Genomic DNA, 20,328 nt, shown 5'->3' on the forward strand with positions numbered 1-20,328 from the left:
TATCTTGAGGCTTGACTAAGAAAATCATAATACATTATATTTCCATCATAATTTCAGCCATTCATATATTGCCTGATATAACTATTACTACTCTCACTATAACTTAAAGTTCCAGAAGCTGCCTTTTGATCATGATCATTGAGTGCTTAGTGGGTGTGATATGTTTTACTAGAATAGAGACTAGAGGGGTTTAGAGATGTTGACAATGTGGCTGTCTTGGTTGCTAGTATGGCCCACCCTGCCTCATCAGTCACGTGGACTCCAGACCCAGAGGATGGTCAAAACCAGCAGGCTGATGAAGACTGCAAATACGATGAAGAAGACCTCAGCTGCCCACTGGCGATGCGGCACCCCTGTCACCACAAGGGGGCGATCTGAGGGGATCAGATTGGTCAGGTTCAGCATGTAGCCCAGTGTCCAGCCAATATCAGTATCAGCAACCTGATGGACAGACACACAGCTTCATCAGCACACACCTCCCTTCACACTACTTTGTCTTGTGATCATCACACACATACAGATGATTTATTTGGAATTTGAACTGTGTGCTAAAAGGATTGATAGTAGGGGATGGTAATGCAAATGTATGTATCTTTGAATACTCAGGTACTGATATACACATACCTGTCTCTGGAAGTATACGTTCTCCCAGGTCTGATTGAACTTGTAGCCCTCTAGTAGGATAATCATAATGTAGTTGGCTGAGGCACAGTAATCACGAAGGTACTTCTCTTTTACTGCATACTGCATCTTCAGCTGCCAAAAGATGTACTATCATTAATTTTAACATGACATTTTATTGTTTAGTATGGTAAATGTGGTATGATGTGCGTTCTATGTATTGATGTGTTCAATAAAGTTTTGTGGATAAATCCTGTGAGTGTTTACATGTGTATATTCATTATTACTGATGTGGGAGTGACTAGTAAATCCCTATATGTAGAGGGGTTAATATCTCACCGAGTCCCAGGTCCTGTTACAGAAGGTATCTATAGTGGTGATAACCTTAGACAGTGGAGCCTGAGGAGCTAGGCCCAAGAAGTCGAAAGTGTAATAGTAGGCTGAGAAAGCCTAGGAAAGGATACAGAATAAAGAATAATAACTTATTCATGGGCTGTATATGTCTTTCTGCCACTATTCATTCAAGACAACATTTGTTTTTGCCACAATATTTATAATAAACCATAATAATTGTTATGCTAAATAAGAATGCAAGTATGTACATTGGCATAGATCACTGAAGTATACCTGTTGCCTCAAAGCTGTTGTGAATATATAATAGTATAGTATAATATAGTAGCAGATAATCATTTAGCACTCAGTAGGGACTCAATTTGAAGATGTTTTAGAACAGGAGATCAATACTCACAAAGAAGTCCCCACTGACAGGTGGCTGGTAGACCCCATTAAAGCCACAGTCATGGGGGAAGGAGCAGGCAGTAAGGTTGATGATACTCCTCACTTGGCTGAGACAATGGACTGGTTCACTGGTCCCTGTGAAGGTGACCTCTGAAGCAGGGTCAAAGGTTGCTGGTTTGGCCACACAGGGGGAGTCATAGAGGTCACCCAGGATCACAGTCAAATTATAACCAAGGTGATAACAGGGATGCTTGACTGAGTGGGCAAAACCACTCATCTGAGAAGGGAGAACATGCATTTGATTCTCATGAGAAAACACCCTTATATGTTTAGAAAATACTGCTTATGCACACACAGAGCAAGGATTAGAGGATATATGTCCAAACAAGACCTAGAAAAACAAATTCACGCTTTCATTTTCAGTAGGTTAGACTACTGTAATAGTCTTTTCTCAGGCCTTCTCAAAAAAACACTGAGGCAGTTACAGCTCATTCAGAATGCTGCTGCTAGTTCTAACAAGGACTAAGAAAGCTGAACATATTACACCAGTTCTCAGGTCTCTGCATTGGCTACCAGTGTGTTACAAAATTGACTTCAATTGACTTCAATATTCAATACTATTACTTGTCTATAAATCACTTAATGGTTAAGGGCCAAAATACATCTCTGACTTGCTTCCACACTATGAACCCTCTAGACTTCTTAGGTCATCAGGGACCGGTCTACTAACTGTTCCTAGGATTAAAACAAAACATGGAAAAGCAGCATTCAGTTATTATGCTACACATAGCTGGAATAAACTTCTAGAAGATCTTAGATCAGCCCCAACTCTGGCTACTTTAAAAAATGGGCTAAAAACCTTTATGTTCGCCTTTGCCTTAAATTGAAACTGAACTGCTGCTAATAATTGCTCTCTGACCCTAAAATGCACTTTGACTTTTATTATTTTTTATTATGTCTTTTATGCTTTTTTATTATATTTGTTTATGCTCTTTCCTTTCTATCTATTTTATGTAAAGCACTTTGAATTGCCTCTGTGTATGAAATGTGCTATATAAATAAACTTGCCTTGCCTTGCCTTGCCTTGCCTTGCCTTGCCTTGCCTTGCCTTGCCTTGCCTTGCCTTGCCTTGCCTTGCCTTGCCTTGCCTTGCCTTGCCTTGCCTTGCCTTGCCTTACCTTAAATGATACCCATTGTTTCAACACATATTACTATGTATTATTGTCCAATAAGACCGTATACTGGGGGTGAGCCTCTCACCTTCAACAGATGTGCCTGTAGTTGCCTCAAGGCCTGGTCTTTGCCATAGCACAGGTAGCTGTGAGTATACGCCTTGTATTTGTGACCATAGAGCTTCAGTTCAGCCGCAGAGGCAGGGTCCTTTATAGGCTGTGTTGGTGTAAAGGCAATCTGGGTAGAGGAGCCTCCCATGTCCAGAGCCCCTATAATCTTCTTTCCTTTAGGATGCACCCACTCTCCCTCAAAAGAGTACTGCTCAGTAAAAACAGAAAGATCTTATTTTGATTGTGGATACCGACAGTTTGCTACCTTTACAAGTACCCCTGTTAATTTTGACTCCATTGTCTGGGAGGCATACCAAGGTCTAAAAATGCTTTCTTTCCACTTTGATTCAGGATGTTACAGTAACATAGGCTTTGACATTTTTTTGTAAAGGTTGACACCTTGATGAACCCCTCTAGTAGATAGTTGATGGTAATCCATCCATAAGATCCCTCCTCCATCCCTGAGAGGATCCGGGCTCCCCGGAAATCAAAGGGATACCCCTGGATCACCTTCATCACTTGCTCCAAGACCTGCTCAGACTCTGTGTGATTCGTGAGCCTGAGGAAGCACACAGCATTCAGTCATACCGCACATGAGACATTTGCTGTTGTTGTTTTTATCACAAATTATTTTTTTCATCATTTATATTGTTGTTTTAAATATGATGGTGAGGTTTTAATATAACCCCTTGCTGGGTTTCCTACCTCACCTGCACATGCACATTTTTAGCCATTGTATTCTTTCACTGTAATTATGTATGCAAATAGTCACCACATAGACAAGTGTAATGTTAGAAGGATTGAATTTGATACAAATATAATTTGATACTTATATTCTGTAAGTGTAACATACTCTCTGCCTAGCATATCAAATGGTAGTAGCATGTGGTAATAAAAAATGACACCCTAGCCAAGTCAGGAGTCTGGACTTACTGCAGGAGTCGCATTCCAGCAGTAGCACCCAGGTACACAGGGGTTTCACTTTGCTGCCTGGCAGGAATGGTTGCCAATGCACTGTCCAGACACTTCCTCAAACTGTTCCCAGCAGCAGGGGGGTCCTGGGCATAGCTAGAGATGCCAGGCCCTGTGGAAGGTGACAGGGATATGAGAGAGCATAATCACAGTGTCTGACTGGGTGGTGATATCCATGGTGGTAGAAATCGGAGGACGGGCTCATTGTAATATGAGGAATGGAATAAGGAATTCCTCATTCCGTTGCATCGAATGCTGGTTCCATGTATTCCAACATGTTTGATACAATTCCTCATTCCATTCCATGCATTACAATGAGCCCGTCCTCTGATTTCTACCTCCACCAGCCTCCACTGATCTGGACTGATACAGTTTTGTCCATCAGCCTGTGCAAGACTAAGCTACAATGGGGATTAGTAAGAGGTTGGTCAAATGATGGAGTAGAAACTGACCGTCCACATCACACACCAGCATCTGTGACACCACCCCTGTGTTGTTTTCCTTGTTGCCAGGCCAACGGTAGATGTACAGAGATGTGTGACTTGATCCAGCATCAAACACCATCCCAAACTGAAGGACACAGAGACAGAGAAATCAAACACCATTCCATATTGGGGGAGAAGGTGTGTGTGTGTGTGTGTGTGTGTGTGTGTGTGTGTGTGTGTGTGTGTGTGTGTGTGTGTGTGTGTGTGTGTGTGTGTGCGTGTGAGTGTGCGTGTGCGTGTGCGTGTATGTGTTAATCATTAATTATTACACAGTGTGCATTTTCTAATTACCTGCATGCGATAAGGCAGATCCATAGAGTGGTGTTTAACTAATGTGAGAATTAGCGCAGTTATGCCCATGCATCCCATCGCTACCACCACTGCAGCCAGTACCATCCACTTCCTCATTGCCATGACTCTTGAAAGAACACTCTCTGACACACACACACATGGTAAATGTCACTCGTCATTTGGGAAGATTAAATCTATCGTCTCTCTCAAATCTATCTGTCCATCCATCAACATTATATTGTCATACATTTTCATTCATAGATCTATGACATTGTACTTGCAAGAGTTGATAAATCTTAATTTAATGTACATTATCTGTCATTGTGTATCCTAAAAGCACTTAATTATGTACTGTAGATGATATGAGGCTTATTATGCCCCCATGGCATAAAAGAGGACACTAGACCTCAACTAAAGTTTGTCATTTCAACATAAACATTAGAATAATTTCAATCTTCATTTGAAGGCGCAATCTGGGATTCAAACAACAATAAAGCCAACAAAAATGTAACCACTCTCATGTTAACAGACAGGGCTATGGATGCAAAGACTGATCATCCAGGAGATCGTTTTAACCATGTTTTGAAGCTATACAATGTAAAACAAGCTTATATTTTGGGTTTCATCAGCTTATGTTCTGATGGGGTAAGACAGTTGAACTAAGCTGTATTCTTCAAGAATCAAGGGTTATATATAATTAATTTAAAAGTAAAAACAACTGACAGTCCCCATGTTTCATGCCACCTACCTCCTCTAAACAAATGGCAATCTCTATACAGCCAAACTTAATCATTACAATATCATATTTGTCTCAGTGTTATAACATTATAAAGATGTTAACATAAAAACATATTGCTTGGGGTACTGGACATGTCATGCTCACGTTGCAAGCCTTTTAGATAACAGTAAACGATAAATACCTACATGGGGCAGTTGCTGTGTAGTCAACCATTAACCAAGAGATTCCCTTAACCCTTCTGTTAAAGAGTGAGGTGACGCAAGGAGTTTTCCACATGACTGTCTTAGACTCGGTCTAAACAATCACTTACTGTACTTACTTATCTTGTTGATGTTCTTTTCTGTATCTTCCTCTCACCTCCTCCAAACTAGTTCTGTATATGCCTTATACGATATAGATTCACATTCAAAAGAACTACAAAATCTTACGTTAACTGCAGTTGTGCCCCTTGCTCTCGTTCTCTCTCTGTCTCTCAATTCTCCCTCCCTCTCAATTCTCCCTCCCTCTCTATCTCTCTTTCACCCTCTACCTAATGAATACACATAATGCTCCTACTTCCTTGACTAATTCATATGTACAAATTGTACTTGAAATTCCTCATAGTGATATGTTGGAATGTAAAGTTAGAGCCCACCTTGTCTCTACAAATGTGATTATGTTGATCATGTGCATGGGAAAAGTGGGTGATCTCATATTTGACCTAATGTTTGATCTTTCAAAATTCATTAGGTGGGCTTGCTTAAGCAAGTCCAACTATTGTTCTTTGACATCTTTATTATTATTATTATTATTATTCCAATTATTCCACCTGCTACTCCTGCTATAACGTTTAAACTATTCACACCAATCCAACTTTAAAACGTACAGAGAGGTCGCATTGCTATGACTTTTGGTTTTGATATTAAACTTATTAAACTTTTTAAACCTTATAGAGAAAGTGCACTTTTTAACATGGAAACCAAAAGATGCACATTTTGAACCACTGCCGATCTTACACCTTTTAAGCTATTAACACCACTTCAACTGTAAAATGTGCCACAAATTCAAATTTATCAAGTCAGATAAAAGCTTTTTGATACCTATTCAACTTTTTAAACTATTAATCTTTTTGTAACTCCAAAATCTCTCATCCGGTTAACATGGTGGAATGTTGATTTAGGCCAACATTCTGTGAGCTCCTTTGTTACTGCAACTGCCATGGAACTTTCAGGACTCTTAAATAAGAACAATAGGAAGCCTGCAGAACACATTCTTAGAATGATTACACAATGAATGCACTCTCTTTGCTACCAGTTCTACCCCACTGAAGCCACTCTCAACCACTTAACCCTCTACCCACTCCACAGAATTACTCCCGGCTTATCCTATCTATCTATCTATCTATCTATCTATCTATCTATCTATCTATCTATCTATCTATTGTCATGGAAAATACATTCATAGAACTATTTTCAGGTTATACACTTTCATATGACTGATACAACTTGTGTAACTACTGTGATTACATTTTCTCTTGCCACACCTCTAAGGTTCTATAGCCATTGTTCTGAGAAGCACTGTATGATCTACCATATGAACAGCGGTGATCTCTGAGGGAGTGGTGAGAGAGAACAATAATGGGGGGACAGGTGCATCCTGCCGATAGGTGTGAAATGTTGAACGGCAATTAATCAGTAAGAAAGCGCTGATTGATCAGTTAGAGAGTCTCCCCATTGTTCATTCTCTCCCACCCTTTCTCACGTAAACACAAGCCCATCAGCCAGTAGCCGTGGCAGCCCCTACTATTATGTTCAAACTGTATAAAAGGCAAACCTGATCATTGTCTCTTCAGACTTGCGCTGAACGGACCCCCGGATCTATGCTGGGCTGCTGTTACGCTCTTGTCTCTTGTTTGCAAACAATAAATACCGGACTCAAATATTGTGGCTACTCAGGACTTGTTTCTTGATTCTTACCTTCGAAGAGCTAAAGTACAGAGTGGTAAATCCTAGACTTCCACCACACTATCTATCTATCTATCTATCTATCTATCTATCTATCTATTGTCTCCGGCAATAGGCCCTGTACAGTAGCCCCGGACCAGCCCACCATCCAATGGGTTAGATCCTCAGCCTAAAGGGTCTTACCCTAATAGGTTTCTAAAGATATACTTAGGCTGGTGTCAAATAAACCCTGCTGTTCACCGTCTACTTCCCACAGTTTCCCCTGCTTTCTCTTTCTGGCTTTGTTCGGTAAGCGACCCACAAGCATTATGTGTGTACAGAACTGGTTATATTTGAATGGTTACATTTGCTGTTACTTTATTAGTTACATTCGAATACTGATGTTATATCATTAGCTATTTAGTATAGCCTATTGGTAACACTTGATTTTACTTCAGAACATCATTACACCACACAGACCCACCCAGAACCACATATTTTAATGGTTACATTCAATTACAGTTAGGTCCATATATATTTGGACTCTGACACAATATTTGTTATTTTAGCTGTTTACCAAAACATATTCAAGTTACAGTTATATAATGAATATGGGCTCAAAGTGCAGACTCTCAGCTTTAATTTGAGGGTATTCACATCCATATTGGAGGAAGGGTTTAGGAATTACAGCTCTTTAATATGTAGCCCCTTCTTTTTCAAGGGACCAAAAGTAATTGGACAATTGACTCAAAAGCAGTTTCATGGACAGATGTGGGCTATTCCTTTGTTATTTCTTTATCAATTAAGCAGGTAAAAGGTCTGAGTTGATTCCAAGTGTGGCATTTGCATTTGAAAGCTGTTGCTGTGAACGCACAACATGTGGTCAAAGGAGCTCTCAATGCAAGCAATAAATACCGGACTCATATATTGTGACTACTCAGGACTTGTTTCTTGATTCTTACCTCCGAAGAGCTAAAGTACAGAGTGGTAAATTCTAGACTTCCACCACACCAAATAAACAGTTTAATACATTCTGAGAGAAAAACAACGCACTGGTGAGCTTGGCAACACAAAAAGGCCTGAATGTCCAAGGAAGACAACAGTGGTAGATGATCGCAGGATCCTTCACATGGTAAAGAAAAAGCCCTTCACAACATCTAGCCAAGTGAAGAACACTCTCCAGGAGGTAGGCATATTATTATCCAAGTCTACCATAAAGAGAAGACTTCACGAGAGCAAATACAGAGGGTTCACTACAAGGTGCAAACCATTCATAAGCCTCATAGAAAGGCCAGATTAGACTTTGCCAAAAAACATCTAAAAAAGCCAGCCCAGTTCTGGAACAGCATTCTTTGGACAGATGAAACTAAGATCAACCTGTATCAGCATGATGGGAAGAAAAATGTATGGAGAAGGTTTGGAACGGCTCATGGTCCGAAGCATACCACATCATCTATAAAACACGGTGGAGGCAGTGTGATGGCATGGGCATGCATGGCTTCCAATGGCACTGGGTCACTAGTGTTTATTGATGATGTGACAGAAGACAGAAGCAGCCGGATGAATTCTGAAGTGTTTAGGGATATACTGTCTGCTCAGATTCAGCCAAATTCACAGTACAGATGACCCAAAACATACTGCGAAAGCAACCCAAGAGTTTTTTAAGGCAAAGAAGTTGAATATTCTGCAATGGCTGAGTCAATCACCTGATCTCAATCTGATCGAGTATGCATTTCACTTGCTGAAGTCAAAACTAAAGGCAGAAAGACCCACTAACAAACAACAACTGAAGACAGCTGCAGTAAAGGCCTGGCAAAGCATTACAAAGAGGAAACCCAGCATTGGGGATGTCCATGGGTTTGGTGGTGTCCAGACTTCAGGCAGTCATTGCCTGCAAAGGATGAAGTCATTGCCTGCAAAGGATGAAGTATTAAAAATAAACATTTTATTTATGATTATGTTAATTTGTCCAATTACATTTGAGCCCCTGAAAATAGGGGACTGGGTATAAAAATGGTTGCAATACCTAAACGTTTCACACAATATTTTTGTTCAACCCCTTGAATTAAACCTGAAAGTCTGCACTTCAATTGCATCTCAATTGTTTCATTTCAAATCCATTGTGGTGGCATACAGAGCCAAAATTATGAAAATGGTGTCACTGTCCAAATATTTCTGGACCGAACTGTACATTTCAGAACATTATTATTCCACACAGACCTGTCTGGAACCAGGTGACGTTGCAGGTCAAGGGAATTCCATATTTTTTGACACTATCTATCTATCTATCTATCTATCTAACATTCTCTCTATGACCTTCTAACATACTACCTATCATTCCAACCATATAGCCATCTAACCTTTCAAATACCTAGCCATCATCCTTTTACCAGTAACTACTGCTTCACTCATTATAACCCATGCGGATTAACCTCTTAATTGTTTTGATCTTTCTCTACCTCCCCTCTCTCATCTATCCATCCTCTCTTTCATCTATCCATTCATTTATTCAGTCAATCAACCTAACCAACCTATCTCACTTTCATTCAACTACCCAGAAAATCTTCATCAACCCTGATAAAAGCTTTCTGATACCTATTAAAACTGTTAAACTATGAAGCCTTTTGTAACTCCAAAAACTCTCACACAGTTAACTAACCAACTCTTAACTTACCACTCTCTACCACTCAATCAGCCAACTCTCTACCCACTCCACTGAAGTTAAATAAAGGGTTAAATAAAGGTGAAATAAAAAAAGTATAACAGTATAACTCATCTTTATACAGTACCCACAGTGCAACAATGTATTGTACATCTACTGTAAAGTTGATAATCAAATCAGTTTGATATTAAATTATTATGTAACTTGATGAGTGAATGTCAGCAATCTGTTGCCCTAGGAGTTGTTGCATTTTTGCTTCATAGTGTTAAGTATATCTCCATGGCAATGACCCTCTGGCCGTGGAGCACCTGTGTGAACACCCTCTCATATGTCTTTTCTCCAGACTCCCTTTTGCACCCTGACTGATCCCCGACAATAGCCTACCTCTGTCCTGTGCCTCCCATACAAAGCCCACAGCAATGGTGAGCCGTCACAGTCAATTATACATTTACCACTGGGACTCATGTTTTGCATTTATAGGGGTTAGGTTCAAATACAATTAATCAAAATTACAGATCAGTCTCTATTTACACAATACCTATGTTCCATTCAATTGTGTGTGTGTGCGTGTGTGTGTGTGTTCGCTCTCTCTCTCTCTCTCTCTCTCTCTCACACACACACACACAAAAGTCTTAAAGAAGGAAGAAGCAATTGGTTACATTTCGTTTTATTGCATTTTTCACAACCATACATGTACTTAATGCAGTATTTAGCTTGGTAACAAATGAACTGGTGAAAGATTTTGCACACAACTGCAGACTTGTCGATTGTCAATGTTCATAACATATAAACATGTCAATGTTTTCCTTATTCAGAATAATTTACCAATAGTTTATATTGGTAAATCTACTCCTGCACAGTAGGTGGCAGCAGAGCCCGAGAGAAGTGTTCCAAGTGTCGTATTTGTCCTCGCACTTGCGCATTTTATGACAGCTGCACATGGCCTGGTGTAAGAGTATCAACAATGTAATGGTGACTTTGATACTAAATATTGTTAGTTTGGAAATGTTTATGTGAGATTTAAAACAATCAGAGAGTTGTGAAACTCCAGCGTTATGACGACGCCATCTCTTCGTGTGTTTCGCAAACTAGAAGGATTGTTTTCCATATACAAACCACCCGGGGTCCATTGGAAACTTGTCCGGGATACAATTGAGACAAATCTCCTCAAAGGTAATGTGCATGCCGCTGCGGTCAACTTGATGTTCTGCAGATGATTTGCAGTCCTTTCTTGTTACTCTGTTACAATGTTACCCATGTGTCTTCCCTCACCTCAGGTATAAACGCTGCCCCTCCTCCATATCCGCGTCCCCATGTCAAATTCCTGGCCGGGCCAAGTTACGGGGTTGAGGGTCCGAGTGAGCTCACCCTCTCTGCAGCCTCTGTCCCATCGCTGACCGACCACCCACTGGGTAGGCTATGTTCAAGTTCACTCTAAAATGGCCTATTAAAATGTGTCAATGCGTTGTTGAGACCTCACCTGTAGCGCCGCATTTAATCAAACGTTGCGCTTATTTGTAGGCAGGAAAGAGAGAGAGCGCGCGAGAGAGATAAATGCGCTCATTGAAAAACACGATAAAGTAAATTGCAGAATTTACATTATCACAAACTCACAATCGGATCATTTGAATACGCTACGGAAGTCCCGTCTCATAAACTGCTGAGTGTAAACATGACTGGAGACACGACGGACTATTTCACCCCAATTAACAAAGTTTCAAGCTAAATATTTAAAGTCAATATTTAGTCATTTACTTGTAATTTGCCCAAAGGTTATGTTTGCCAGGTAATACATCTTACAGGTCATAATTGCACTTTCTGTTAGTACAATCACCCTGAACTGACTGAACGATTCACCACAAGGTTAAGGACGTTTTCAAGCTAAATATTTACAGTCAATAATAATATCATATACCACTCCAACTGCTGCCTGTCCCCAAAAATGATGAGTATTATCAGTATTATCACTCCAGTTATGTTTACCTAAGCCTACATTCTGTAGTCGGAGTATGGACGTTTATAGCGTATTATGACCAATGATGTAATTTACATATGAAAGAAGGGAATATAGTAGATATAATATGGAATATGTATGTCTGTGATTAACAATACAAAGGTGCGTGTCCTCAATGGTAGTTATGGCCCTACTAACAGCCTAAATAATAAAAGTAATAGGCTTTATCACAGAGATAGAAGGAGCCAGAGGGTTCGCTCAGCATCCATTTCCATCCGCAGTCTGTTTAAGAATAAGGACACAAATTTGTATGACGGAATATGAAACCTATCACTGACAAACCTCTCTGCGCATGCCTGCAGTGGCTACATTGCTAGTTTCCGGGGTGAACGGCTACCATTGGATTTTGAGCCACTCAACCATCTTCTAATTATAACATATCTTTGGCTATATGCATATCAAATATTTGTGCTTGTAGGGCCTTATAGGTTGGCAGTTACAATATGAAGGGTTGGCAAGGAATTATGACTATGTATTGTTAATAATAATGCATATCTTAATATTAATAATCTGACTCCATGTAATTTAATTAACACTGTGCAAAGAATTATTGAGTTTGTGTTTTAGAGCAACATAGACAATCACTACAAGGCAAATACATCATAGAGAAATGTTACATTCTACCCTCATCTTAAATGATAGAGAGAGAGAGATGACGACCACATGGTCGCCTATATGGTACTCACAGATCAACAGCTGGGACATCTGATCAGAGAACAAAGAGAGATAATCTGTTCCTCAACTGTTTTATTCTGTTTTATACCTGGCTTCCAGCCATAGTATTTAAATCAAGAGCTGTTTTTAAGGAGAACCAATCAGACCTCATCCTATCAATCGTATTCATATGACACCTCAGCATCAACACATTCCAAAGGCTTGTAAACATCACAGAGAGATCACAGTCAATTAAGGGACGGGATCTCAAGAAGGGGGGCAGAATTCATGTCCCGCCTTCAGTGCTGACATTCTTTCTTTCTTTTTTTTTCTCCAACTCAAGTGAGTGGACCTGAGTTCCAGCAAATACGTGTAGGAGTGGGACATCGCCTGGATGTATTCTCATCTGGAGTTCTAGGTGTGGTTTTCTGATAGATATGTCCACATTCAGAGAAAACAAAAGCTTACTGCAAAGAGATATGCGTTCATAGACGGCACTGGGCCTGCATTACTGCACATATATCAGTTATAACTTGTGGCCTTTTTGCTTGTACCTCACATCTGTTTTATCCTCAGTTCTAGGGGTTGGGCATGGAAACAAGGCTCTCACTGATCTCTACAGATCAACTGTCACCAGGGTCAGTATACATTTATATTGTATTTTTTGTTAATATTAAGATTAAAAGTGAAATGGTCATAACAGGGCTGGAATTGTGTTACAGGATTACACATTGGAGGGTGAATTTGGTATGGCAACAGACAATTTTTCTCATAAAGGCAGCATCATAGAGAGATCCACATATGGTAATGCAACTCTTTTTATTCATTTATTTATTTTACACCTTCCAAAAAGCCTTTAATTTACAGCATGTATACTTTTGAAATGCCTTAACTAAATTCATTACCACCTCTTATGTTTCACCAGATCACATCACACGGGACAAGCTGGAGAGAGTCTTGGCCATGATGCAGGGATCCAATCAGAAGGCCCTGCTTGTGTATGTGCAACACTTCACTCCTCTTTGTCCTTCATTGAGACAGAATGCTGCATCGCCTGTTGTTACTCTCAGTGCCTGGTAGAGTGTAGGATAACCATGGTTCTCCTTGCAGGCACTCTAATGTGGATATGTGCTCCCAGGAAGCCTATGAGCGAGCTGCAGAGGGGGCACTGCATCCAGACAAGAAATCACCCCCTATTATGATAGGCCTGCGCTGCTTACACTTCAAACCACCCCACTTCACCCTGGGTAATTGCAGACAGTTTCACCTGTATAACACAGGGGAGGCTGGTGGAGGTGTGTCCATCCAAGCATGCGTATCAGAGGTAATGCATGGAATGGAATGAGGAATGGTATTAAACACGTGTTTGATACCATTCCTAATTCCGTTTCATGCATTACCTCCGATACGCATGCTTGGATGGACACAGGCCCCTACACATAAACTCATAGAAATGCAAACATTTACTTAAACACGTGTGCATGGACTTCATTTAACAGACATTTCTATCAAAACCAAACATTTCTATCAAATTGATGCTCTGATAGTTTGTTGATTCAATTTGTGTTTCTCCTACAGAGGTGCAGTGTTTGAATGAAACACAGCGGTACTTGTGCAAAATCCTGCATGAGGTGGGCTTAGAACTACGCAGCACAGCTGTATGTAAGGGAGTACGTCGCACACGAGATGGGCCTTTCACTCTGCCGGAAGCCTTGACCCGCCAACACTGGACGGCTCCTGATATCATGCAGGCCATCCAACAGTACCACTCTGCTAGAAAAGCTATCAAACGCGCCAAGAGAACCAACAAAGAGAGAACCAGCACAGAGCTGCTGGAGGTGGACACGGGCACAGCCAGTCAAAGGCAGGCGAGGGGGGAGGAACGAGCAGCAGTCACCGCACTACATTGACTTCAACATTTGGCTCTTGTTGTGAATAGATCCAGAATAATCCTGCTGCATCATCCATTAAATTGACTGTTTTGGGTCTCTTTTAGACTTTGTGGACGTTTGTGCACGTTTTTGCTTTTCTGTGCATATAAGTGTTGTTTCCATGTTTGTATGTACTATCAGCCAATTCCATATAAATTAAAGAATGTCCTCAATTTATGATAATGTTTTGGTAATCTGTGATAAAAATGAAGAATGAATCTATTGGTCATTAATTTATGTTAAAAATGTAAATTGTGCCATAAAAAAACTTTGGAAAAACAGGACAGCACTTTAGTTCCGCCACTGGGTGGCAGCACAAGTCAATGTTAAACTTTGTTACTAAGCAATGTGTTATAGATAGTAATTCATTGATAGTAGAATACATTGATATCCGTCGCAATTCTTTTTTTAAATTTAATAATCTGTTCGGTCAACGTAGTGTCCTGACAATATAGCCACTACTGTATTCTTTACATATTGTTCATGGCACAATCAGTTCACAATCTGTTCTAATATAGATTTGGTCGCTCAATCTGTAACTATAGTTGGCGCCATGCTAATGAAACCTAAATATCCACAATAAAACTTTGATGTTATTGATTTATACAATCTAGATAGAAATATCGGTTGGAACCTTTCCTCTGAGTAAGAGATTCCGTACGGATTTGTTGTCATACTGCACCGCTACCACAGGACGTAGCAGCGCAGATTGTGACATTGTAGCGTCCAAGACGTCAGGTACGGGAGTGACAAATCTAACCATATTATCTAACTGTTAATCTGTTATTGTTAAAAAGTATCAGGCATGATGAACGTGTGTAAACTAACCTAACCTGCGGCTGCCCCCTGACGTACGTCGGTTTAGCCATTAGTAGCCTCTTCCCCATAATAATTACCAGCTCCATTGAGTTATTCATAGCAACGACAAGCAAACGAGTGGACATTCTAAACCTTGATTGTGCTCTGGTTCTCATCCTGTATTGTGCTTGATGTTGTGCATTAGAGGTGTTTTCTATAGAACTTGCGAGCATTTTAAGGTCATGAGTTTGTACAGTGGAGAGGCATGCTGCATTCATTGCTAGATGTCAAATGTAGTCTTATAAGTCAAGCACATGACACTGTTCATTCTGGTATTGCAATAGGTGGTGTGTTTATAGCAGGTGGCATGCGTGTGCCATTGCGCTGGGTGCTTTGGGATGTCAAAGACACTCTCCTGAAGGTGCGGAGGTCTGTGGGGGAGCAGTACTGCCAGGAGGCTGAGCGATCTGGTTTGAGCCTCGATGCTGAGGAGGTGGAGGCTGCCTTCCACCATGCCTACCGCAAGTACTCCAGCCTCTACCCCAACTATGGCACTGCTCAGCGCCTTGGTGGACAGGCCTGGTGGGTGGGGGTGGTGCGGAACACCTTCTCCCAGTGCAGAGTACAGGACCCAGCTTTGCTGGACAGACTGGCACACAACCTGTATCATAACTTCTGCAGCCCAGACAACTGGGAGGTAAGGGGACCATGTTTACTTAATCCAGAGGTGGCCAACATTTCTCAGAGTGCTACAGGGGGTATGAAGTCTTTTGTTTCAGACCAGCTCCAAAATACCTGATTCTGATAATCAGCTGGTCTGGGCTTGACCAAAATCTACCTCATCCTGTAGCTCTCAAAGAGTAGAGGTTTCATAGCTAGTTACTGTTTATGTCATCCCCCTTGCATTCACTTAGGCTACTACTACATTGAGACAGTAGTTTGAGGCTAGTCTGGCAGTAGCTGCATTCAGTGTTAATAGCCTGAGACAATAGGCCCTATGTGGAATAGTTAGTCACAATGTGAGTCACAATTGTTAGGCACAATGTTAAATGAATCTCTTGTATCCTCCTCAGGTATTTCCAGACTCAGTGAAGGCCCTTGAGAGCTGTTCCTCCCTGGGACTGAAGCTGGGTGTGGTATCCAACTTTGACAATCGTCTAGAGGAGATTTTACGTGGCTGTGGCCTGTTGTCCCACTTCAGCTTCCTGGTGACGTCGGAGGAAGCTGGTGTAGCCAAGCCCAATCCAGTCATCTTTGACCAGGCACTACAGAAATGTGGCGTGCCAGCAGCTAGTGTAGCTCATATTGGGGACCACTATGCCTATGATTACCTCACCTCTCGGTCCCTGGGCATCCACGGGTATCTGTTGGATAGACATGGCAAGGATCGCCACCCAGATGTTTCGCCACAGCATCGACTGAGCTCCCTGGAGGAGCTACCAATTTACCTTAAGCAAAGAATGGACTCACATTAAATAAACCCATTAGACCCAATACTTGTTCAGTTAATTAGTAAGTAAAATGTGATTTTGACCAATATTTTACAGAATTATGACAGTTCACTTAAGTGGGTGAAGCGCAATATACGGTACTTTTAGAACAGGAGTCCCACTCTTTCTCTGATGCAAAGTACCTATTAACAATCACTGGTTTTCCAGCAAAACTCATTAATGACTTATACGTATATATTTATATATGACTTAGAAATAAATCTATACAATATATGTATAACTTTTGACTATATAAAGAAGAGATGTTAGATATTGTATTTTTTGACTACTGACAATGATTTTTGGGGGGGGATTAACCGTCAGTTGTCCAGGACAATTTCAAGGTCAATTGTCAATTGCACTTTTATCTTTAGAGTATCTAATGTTAATTACTGTTGTGATTATTATTGTTGTAAATGTATGTCAAGTTGACACCATAATGCATGATGTAAATTCAATAAAAATGTCACAAAATGTTTTCATGCGCCTCGTATTTCTTTCCAAGAAACAAGGAAGCGAAAATCTGAATTAAATCAGACACTTTCCTATGTATTATCTGACGTTAGACAGTAACCTCGTCCCCAGGGTATAGCGCACGTGTCTGGGAACGAGGCTATTGAGACAGTAAGAAATTGACAGGGATAACGTGCGAAACTCACTTAACTATGAACTTGTGCGGGGATAATGATTTGCTGTGTAAATTTAAGTGAATTTCGCACGTTCCCTGCTCGTTTATTGCCCTGTCAAAACAAAACAAAAAAAACACGGGACGCATGACAACATTTTGTGACCTGCGCAAGGCCGACTAGTTCTACTCGGATAGCTGCGACGTTGCAAGTGGCGCCATAAGAACAGATGACTTATTACTTTTAAGAAACGTCTAGCCTTGCCAATGATGTAGGCCTATACACTAGATTGCTCACGCTGTACATTTGCTAATGAGAGGCTGTGAAGCCACTACAGCAATCTTGGTGCGCCTTCTGTCAGGGTTTTGAGTCTGTCAGGGTTTTTTTTTTCCAAGCATCTTCTCTTACACCTTAATTCATACTTTTAACAGAAATTACATTGTGTGATTTCTGAACAGAAATAAATACTTATGATAAAAGTGTCCCCACGACAAATAAACAAGAAATACTTCCTTACTATCATTAAAACATTACATTGAAAAAAAACTGTATTCCCATTCATTCTTATGGAGGATTGTTGTCCTAATATTGTGGATGGTGGCTTCAGAACAGCTCCCCTATCAGCCATCTATAGGGAATGTCTAACAAAAACATGGATCAGAGCCTACACACAAACCCTAACACATTTCATGTAGTGCCATAGAATGCTCTTTATCTTCTATGCAGCCTCAAAATCCCACCACAAAATGTGTGTGCCCTCTGGGTGTATGCATATTGGTAAGGGGAGGGAGGGGGGGGCTCCATAGTCCCCAGCCAAATGGCCTCTCAAGAAAGACCAGTATATCTTGCATTGTAAAACGGAGACGTTATTTCACTGCAGTGCTCACTGGGCGAGCACATGTCTCATGAACTGCAGTCAGTGGTCAGTGCAGGAGGATATAGTGACATAAGGCACGAGATGACGCCTAGTTTTGACCATACACACTGAATGGATGAGTTAAGCCCTTACAGCAGAACTGCAGATCCCTTACAAAGAAATACACCATTAAAGAGTATTTCTGTTGAGTGCAGATATCATTTGGTTTTTCAGTGTTCTTAATGATGCTGTGATTCAGCAGTGATGTCAGAGGGAGTGAGGGAATGCAAAGCTGAGAAGAAGGCGGGATCACTTAACCCTAATACTCTTTATTTCCAACCATCTGGTCAGAGGCAGATACTGGGAATGTTGGGTTAGGATCAGAGGGGACGAGAGAACAGCCAACATTGAGAGAGGAAGGCTCCAAAGCATTGAAATTGAAATCTCAAAATTGGTCTGATGTCCTTTACTGGAAATGGAGAAGGTCAGAAGTTTAAACCTTGAGTTTGATTGTCCATGGTAGAAGAAAGACTCCTGAAATTCAACAAAATAGCTAGCATTTAGTGCCATGACAGGTGAATTCGATCTTGGTTTTGGTTGGTCTTTCCGTTTCTATCTTTTCCCCTCTATCCTCCTTTCTCTCCCTCAAACACTAAGCCTTTTGTGTATCTTTGGGGATACCCCCACAAGAGCTTCTTAATTCAAAGCTGGCTTTAGTAGCTCAGCCAGACGGCTCTAAAGGGCTCCACAGAAATCCAATTGAAAACATAATGGGATTGGGAAACAAAATGTAGCTCATGATAGAGAGATTGAAGGGTAGAAGCAAAAGATACATGCAGAGAGATAGTTTCTGCTCTGACTTCACTAACACATTGGAAAATCTACTCCCACAAAAGGGACAAGCAAACAAATAAATAAATAGCCAAGTAAGTAAACAGAATGATAAAACCTTTCCCTCAGCTAAAAAAAGCACTCAAGAGGGAGGCTCTTTGTTCAACTGTGCCTGGGGTTTTGAGTGTTTATGTTTGCATTTCTGCCTCTTGAAATATTCAGGGGAAGGAAAAAATAGATGGATTGAGAGCTTTAAAGAAAGAAGATCACTGGAGAAGTGAAAGACAAAGGAGGAGGCACAGGATGGACAGAATATGGGGAAATACTGTCCCCTAAGGGACAAGAGAAAGTCAAGTGGGGAACACAAAGTGGGTCAGATAAAAGGGAGGCATACTGTGGTGTAGGGTGCCATGGGATGTACAGTATGCAACAGAAAACAGCAAGGAACCACTTTTTGCAGACTTCAGTCTTCATTGAAAAACAAACATATAAACAAACAAACAAACAAGTCAAGGACATTACAACATTGTACAACTGGTTAGTTCACGAGTGAATATCTGGCAAAATTCTGCTGTTGATTAAGATTAAGCCAAAGATTAAGCCAAACACAAACACACACACACACACACACACACACACACACACACACACACACACACACACACCACGTTCTCCTCAGCAAAAACATAATGAGAGCACATTATATATTACATGTCATTTGTATAATTTCCATTGTTGGGTACAGTAGATATGTTTTCCATGCTTACATCAATTTTAACTGTAATCCATGATCTCAAAGGTTACATTTTATAACAGATTTTTTTTTTTTTTAAAAGAAAGAAAAAAAAGATGTAAGTAATATCCCCAACACTTTAACTGTTGTATTTAGGTTTGTAAACAACAACACTTTCACAATACAATGCAAAATAGAGTTGCCAAGCCCTGTTCTCAATCCTAAACATCAAGTTGTCATGTTTATTTTACACCCCCCCCACACACACAATACAATTTTCCTTCGCCCTTTTTTTTTCTCCATAAACCTGAAAGTTTCATACATTTATCAATGTTGAATATTATTTTTGACTACAGACCATGTAATCCAATTGAAATATGGATGATATGATTTCGCATAGCCAAAATCTCTGAATCAAATAAATAAACATACTGTATCAAATCTGATTCTCAAACCTATTCTCTCATCTTCACCCGAATTATCTCTGGCCACTCTTCTGTATGCATTTACATGAACTGTCAACATTTTCTTTCCATTGATACCTTTCAGAGCTCTACTCTCACCATTTTGTACTCAGACACCTTGGCTTGCATCAAAGCACTTGTGTATAAGTACTGGGTTTAACAATTCAATAACTTCCTAAAAGGAATGTTTTCTCCTTCCCAATAAAAAGTGTTGAATT

The 20,328-nt window shown here is 40.5% G+C and overlaps 3 protein-coding genes across 4 annotated transcripts; 2 read left to right on the top strand and 1 right to left on the bottom strand.

Moving 5' to 3' along the window:
- Nucleotides 1-246: 246 nt before the first annotated feature.
- On the bottom strand, nucleotides 247-4,513 carry entpd8 (ectonucleoside triphosphate diphosphohydrolase 8; the record flags this gene model as incomplete). Its single annotated transcript, XM_083667636.1, has 9 exons — nucleotides 247-441; nucleotides 625-756; nucleotides 961-1,071; nucleotides 1,370-1,636; nucleotides 2,620-2,850; nucleotides 3,042-3,201; nucleotides 3,576-3,726; nucleotides 4,067-4,184; nucleotides 4,391-4,513. The coding sequence occupies 9 exons, from the start codon at nucleotides 4,511-4,513 to the stop codon at nucleotides 247-249; spliced, it is 1,488 nt and encodes a 495-aa protein (XP_083523762.1).
- A 6,121-nt stretch (nucleotides 4,514-10,634) lies between these two features.
- Nucleotides 10,635-14,711, top strand: trub2 (TruB pseudouridine (psi) synthase family member 2). The gene is made up of 8 exons (XM_083668806.1): nucleotides 10,635-10,886; nucleotides 10,991-11,125; nucleotides 12,725-12,799; nucleotides 12,958-13,019; nucleotides 13,104-13,185; nucleotides 13,307-13,379; nucleotides 13,492-13,628; nucleotides 13,960-14,711. Exons 1-8 carry the CDS (start codon nucleotides 10,769-10,771, stop codon nucleotides 14,289-14,291), a joined length of 1,014 nt encoding a protein of 337 aa, XP_083524932.1. The 5' UTR covers nucleotides 10,635-10,768; the 3' UTR covers nucleotides 14,292-14,711.
- A 312-nt stretch (nucleotides 14,712-15,023) lies between these two features.
- On the top strand, nucleotides 15,024-17,054 carry hdhd3 (haloacid dehalogenase-like hydrolase domain containing 3). Of its 2 annotated transcripts, XM_083668812.1 has the most exons (3): nucleotides 15,024-15,050; nucleotides 15,455-15,807; nucleotides 16,184-17,054. In XM_083668812.1, exons 2-3 carry the CDS (start codon nucleotides 15,478-15,480, stop codon nucleotides 16,583-16,585), a joined length of 732 nt encoding a protein of 243 aa, XP_083524938.1. In that variant the 5' UTR covers nucleotides 15,024-15,050; nucleotides 15,455-15,477; the 3' UTR covers nucleotides 16,586-17,054. The 2 variants fall into 2 exon arrangements, with proteins under 2 accessions (XP_083524938.1, XP_083524937.1); XM_083668811.1 differs by having other exon boundaries at nucleotides 15,024-15,807.
- Nucleotides 17,055-20,328: the final 3,274 nt, after the last annotated feature.

The sequence above is a fragment of the Argentina silus genome (genome assembly GCF_951799395.1).
Source record: "Argentina silus genome assembly, chromosome: 4".
Lineage (NCBI taxonomy): Eukaryota > Metazoa > Chordata > Actinopteri > Argentiniformes > Argentinidae > Argentina > Argentina silus.

Excerpts from the sequence above, each read along its gene's own strand:
- trub2 (XM_083668806.1), top strand. The coding sequence starts at position 10,769 with ATGACGACGCCATCTCTTCGTGTGTTTCGCAAACTAGAAGGATTGTTT. Across the intron at positions 11,126-12,724 it reads GCTGACCGACCACCCACTGG|TGAGTGGACCTGAGTTCCAG; the intron begins GTAGGCTATGTT and ends CTCCAACTCAAG. Across the intron at positions 13,380-13,491 it reads AATCAGAAGGCCCTGCTTGT|GCACTCTAATGTGGATATGT; the intron begins GTATGTGCAACA and ends TTCTCCTTGCAG.
- hdhd3 (XM_083668811.1), top strand. The coding sequence starts at position 15,376 with ATGCTGCATTCATTGCTAGATGTCAAATGTAGTCTTATAAGTCAAGCA. Across the intron at positions 15,808-16,183 it reads GCAGCCCAGACAACTGGGAG|GTATTTCCAGACTCAGTGAA; the intron begins GTAAGGGGACCA and ends TATCCTCCTCAG.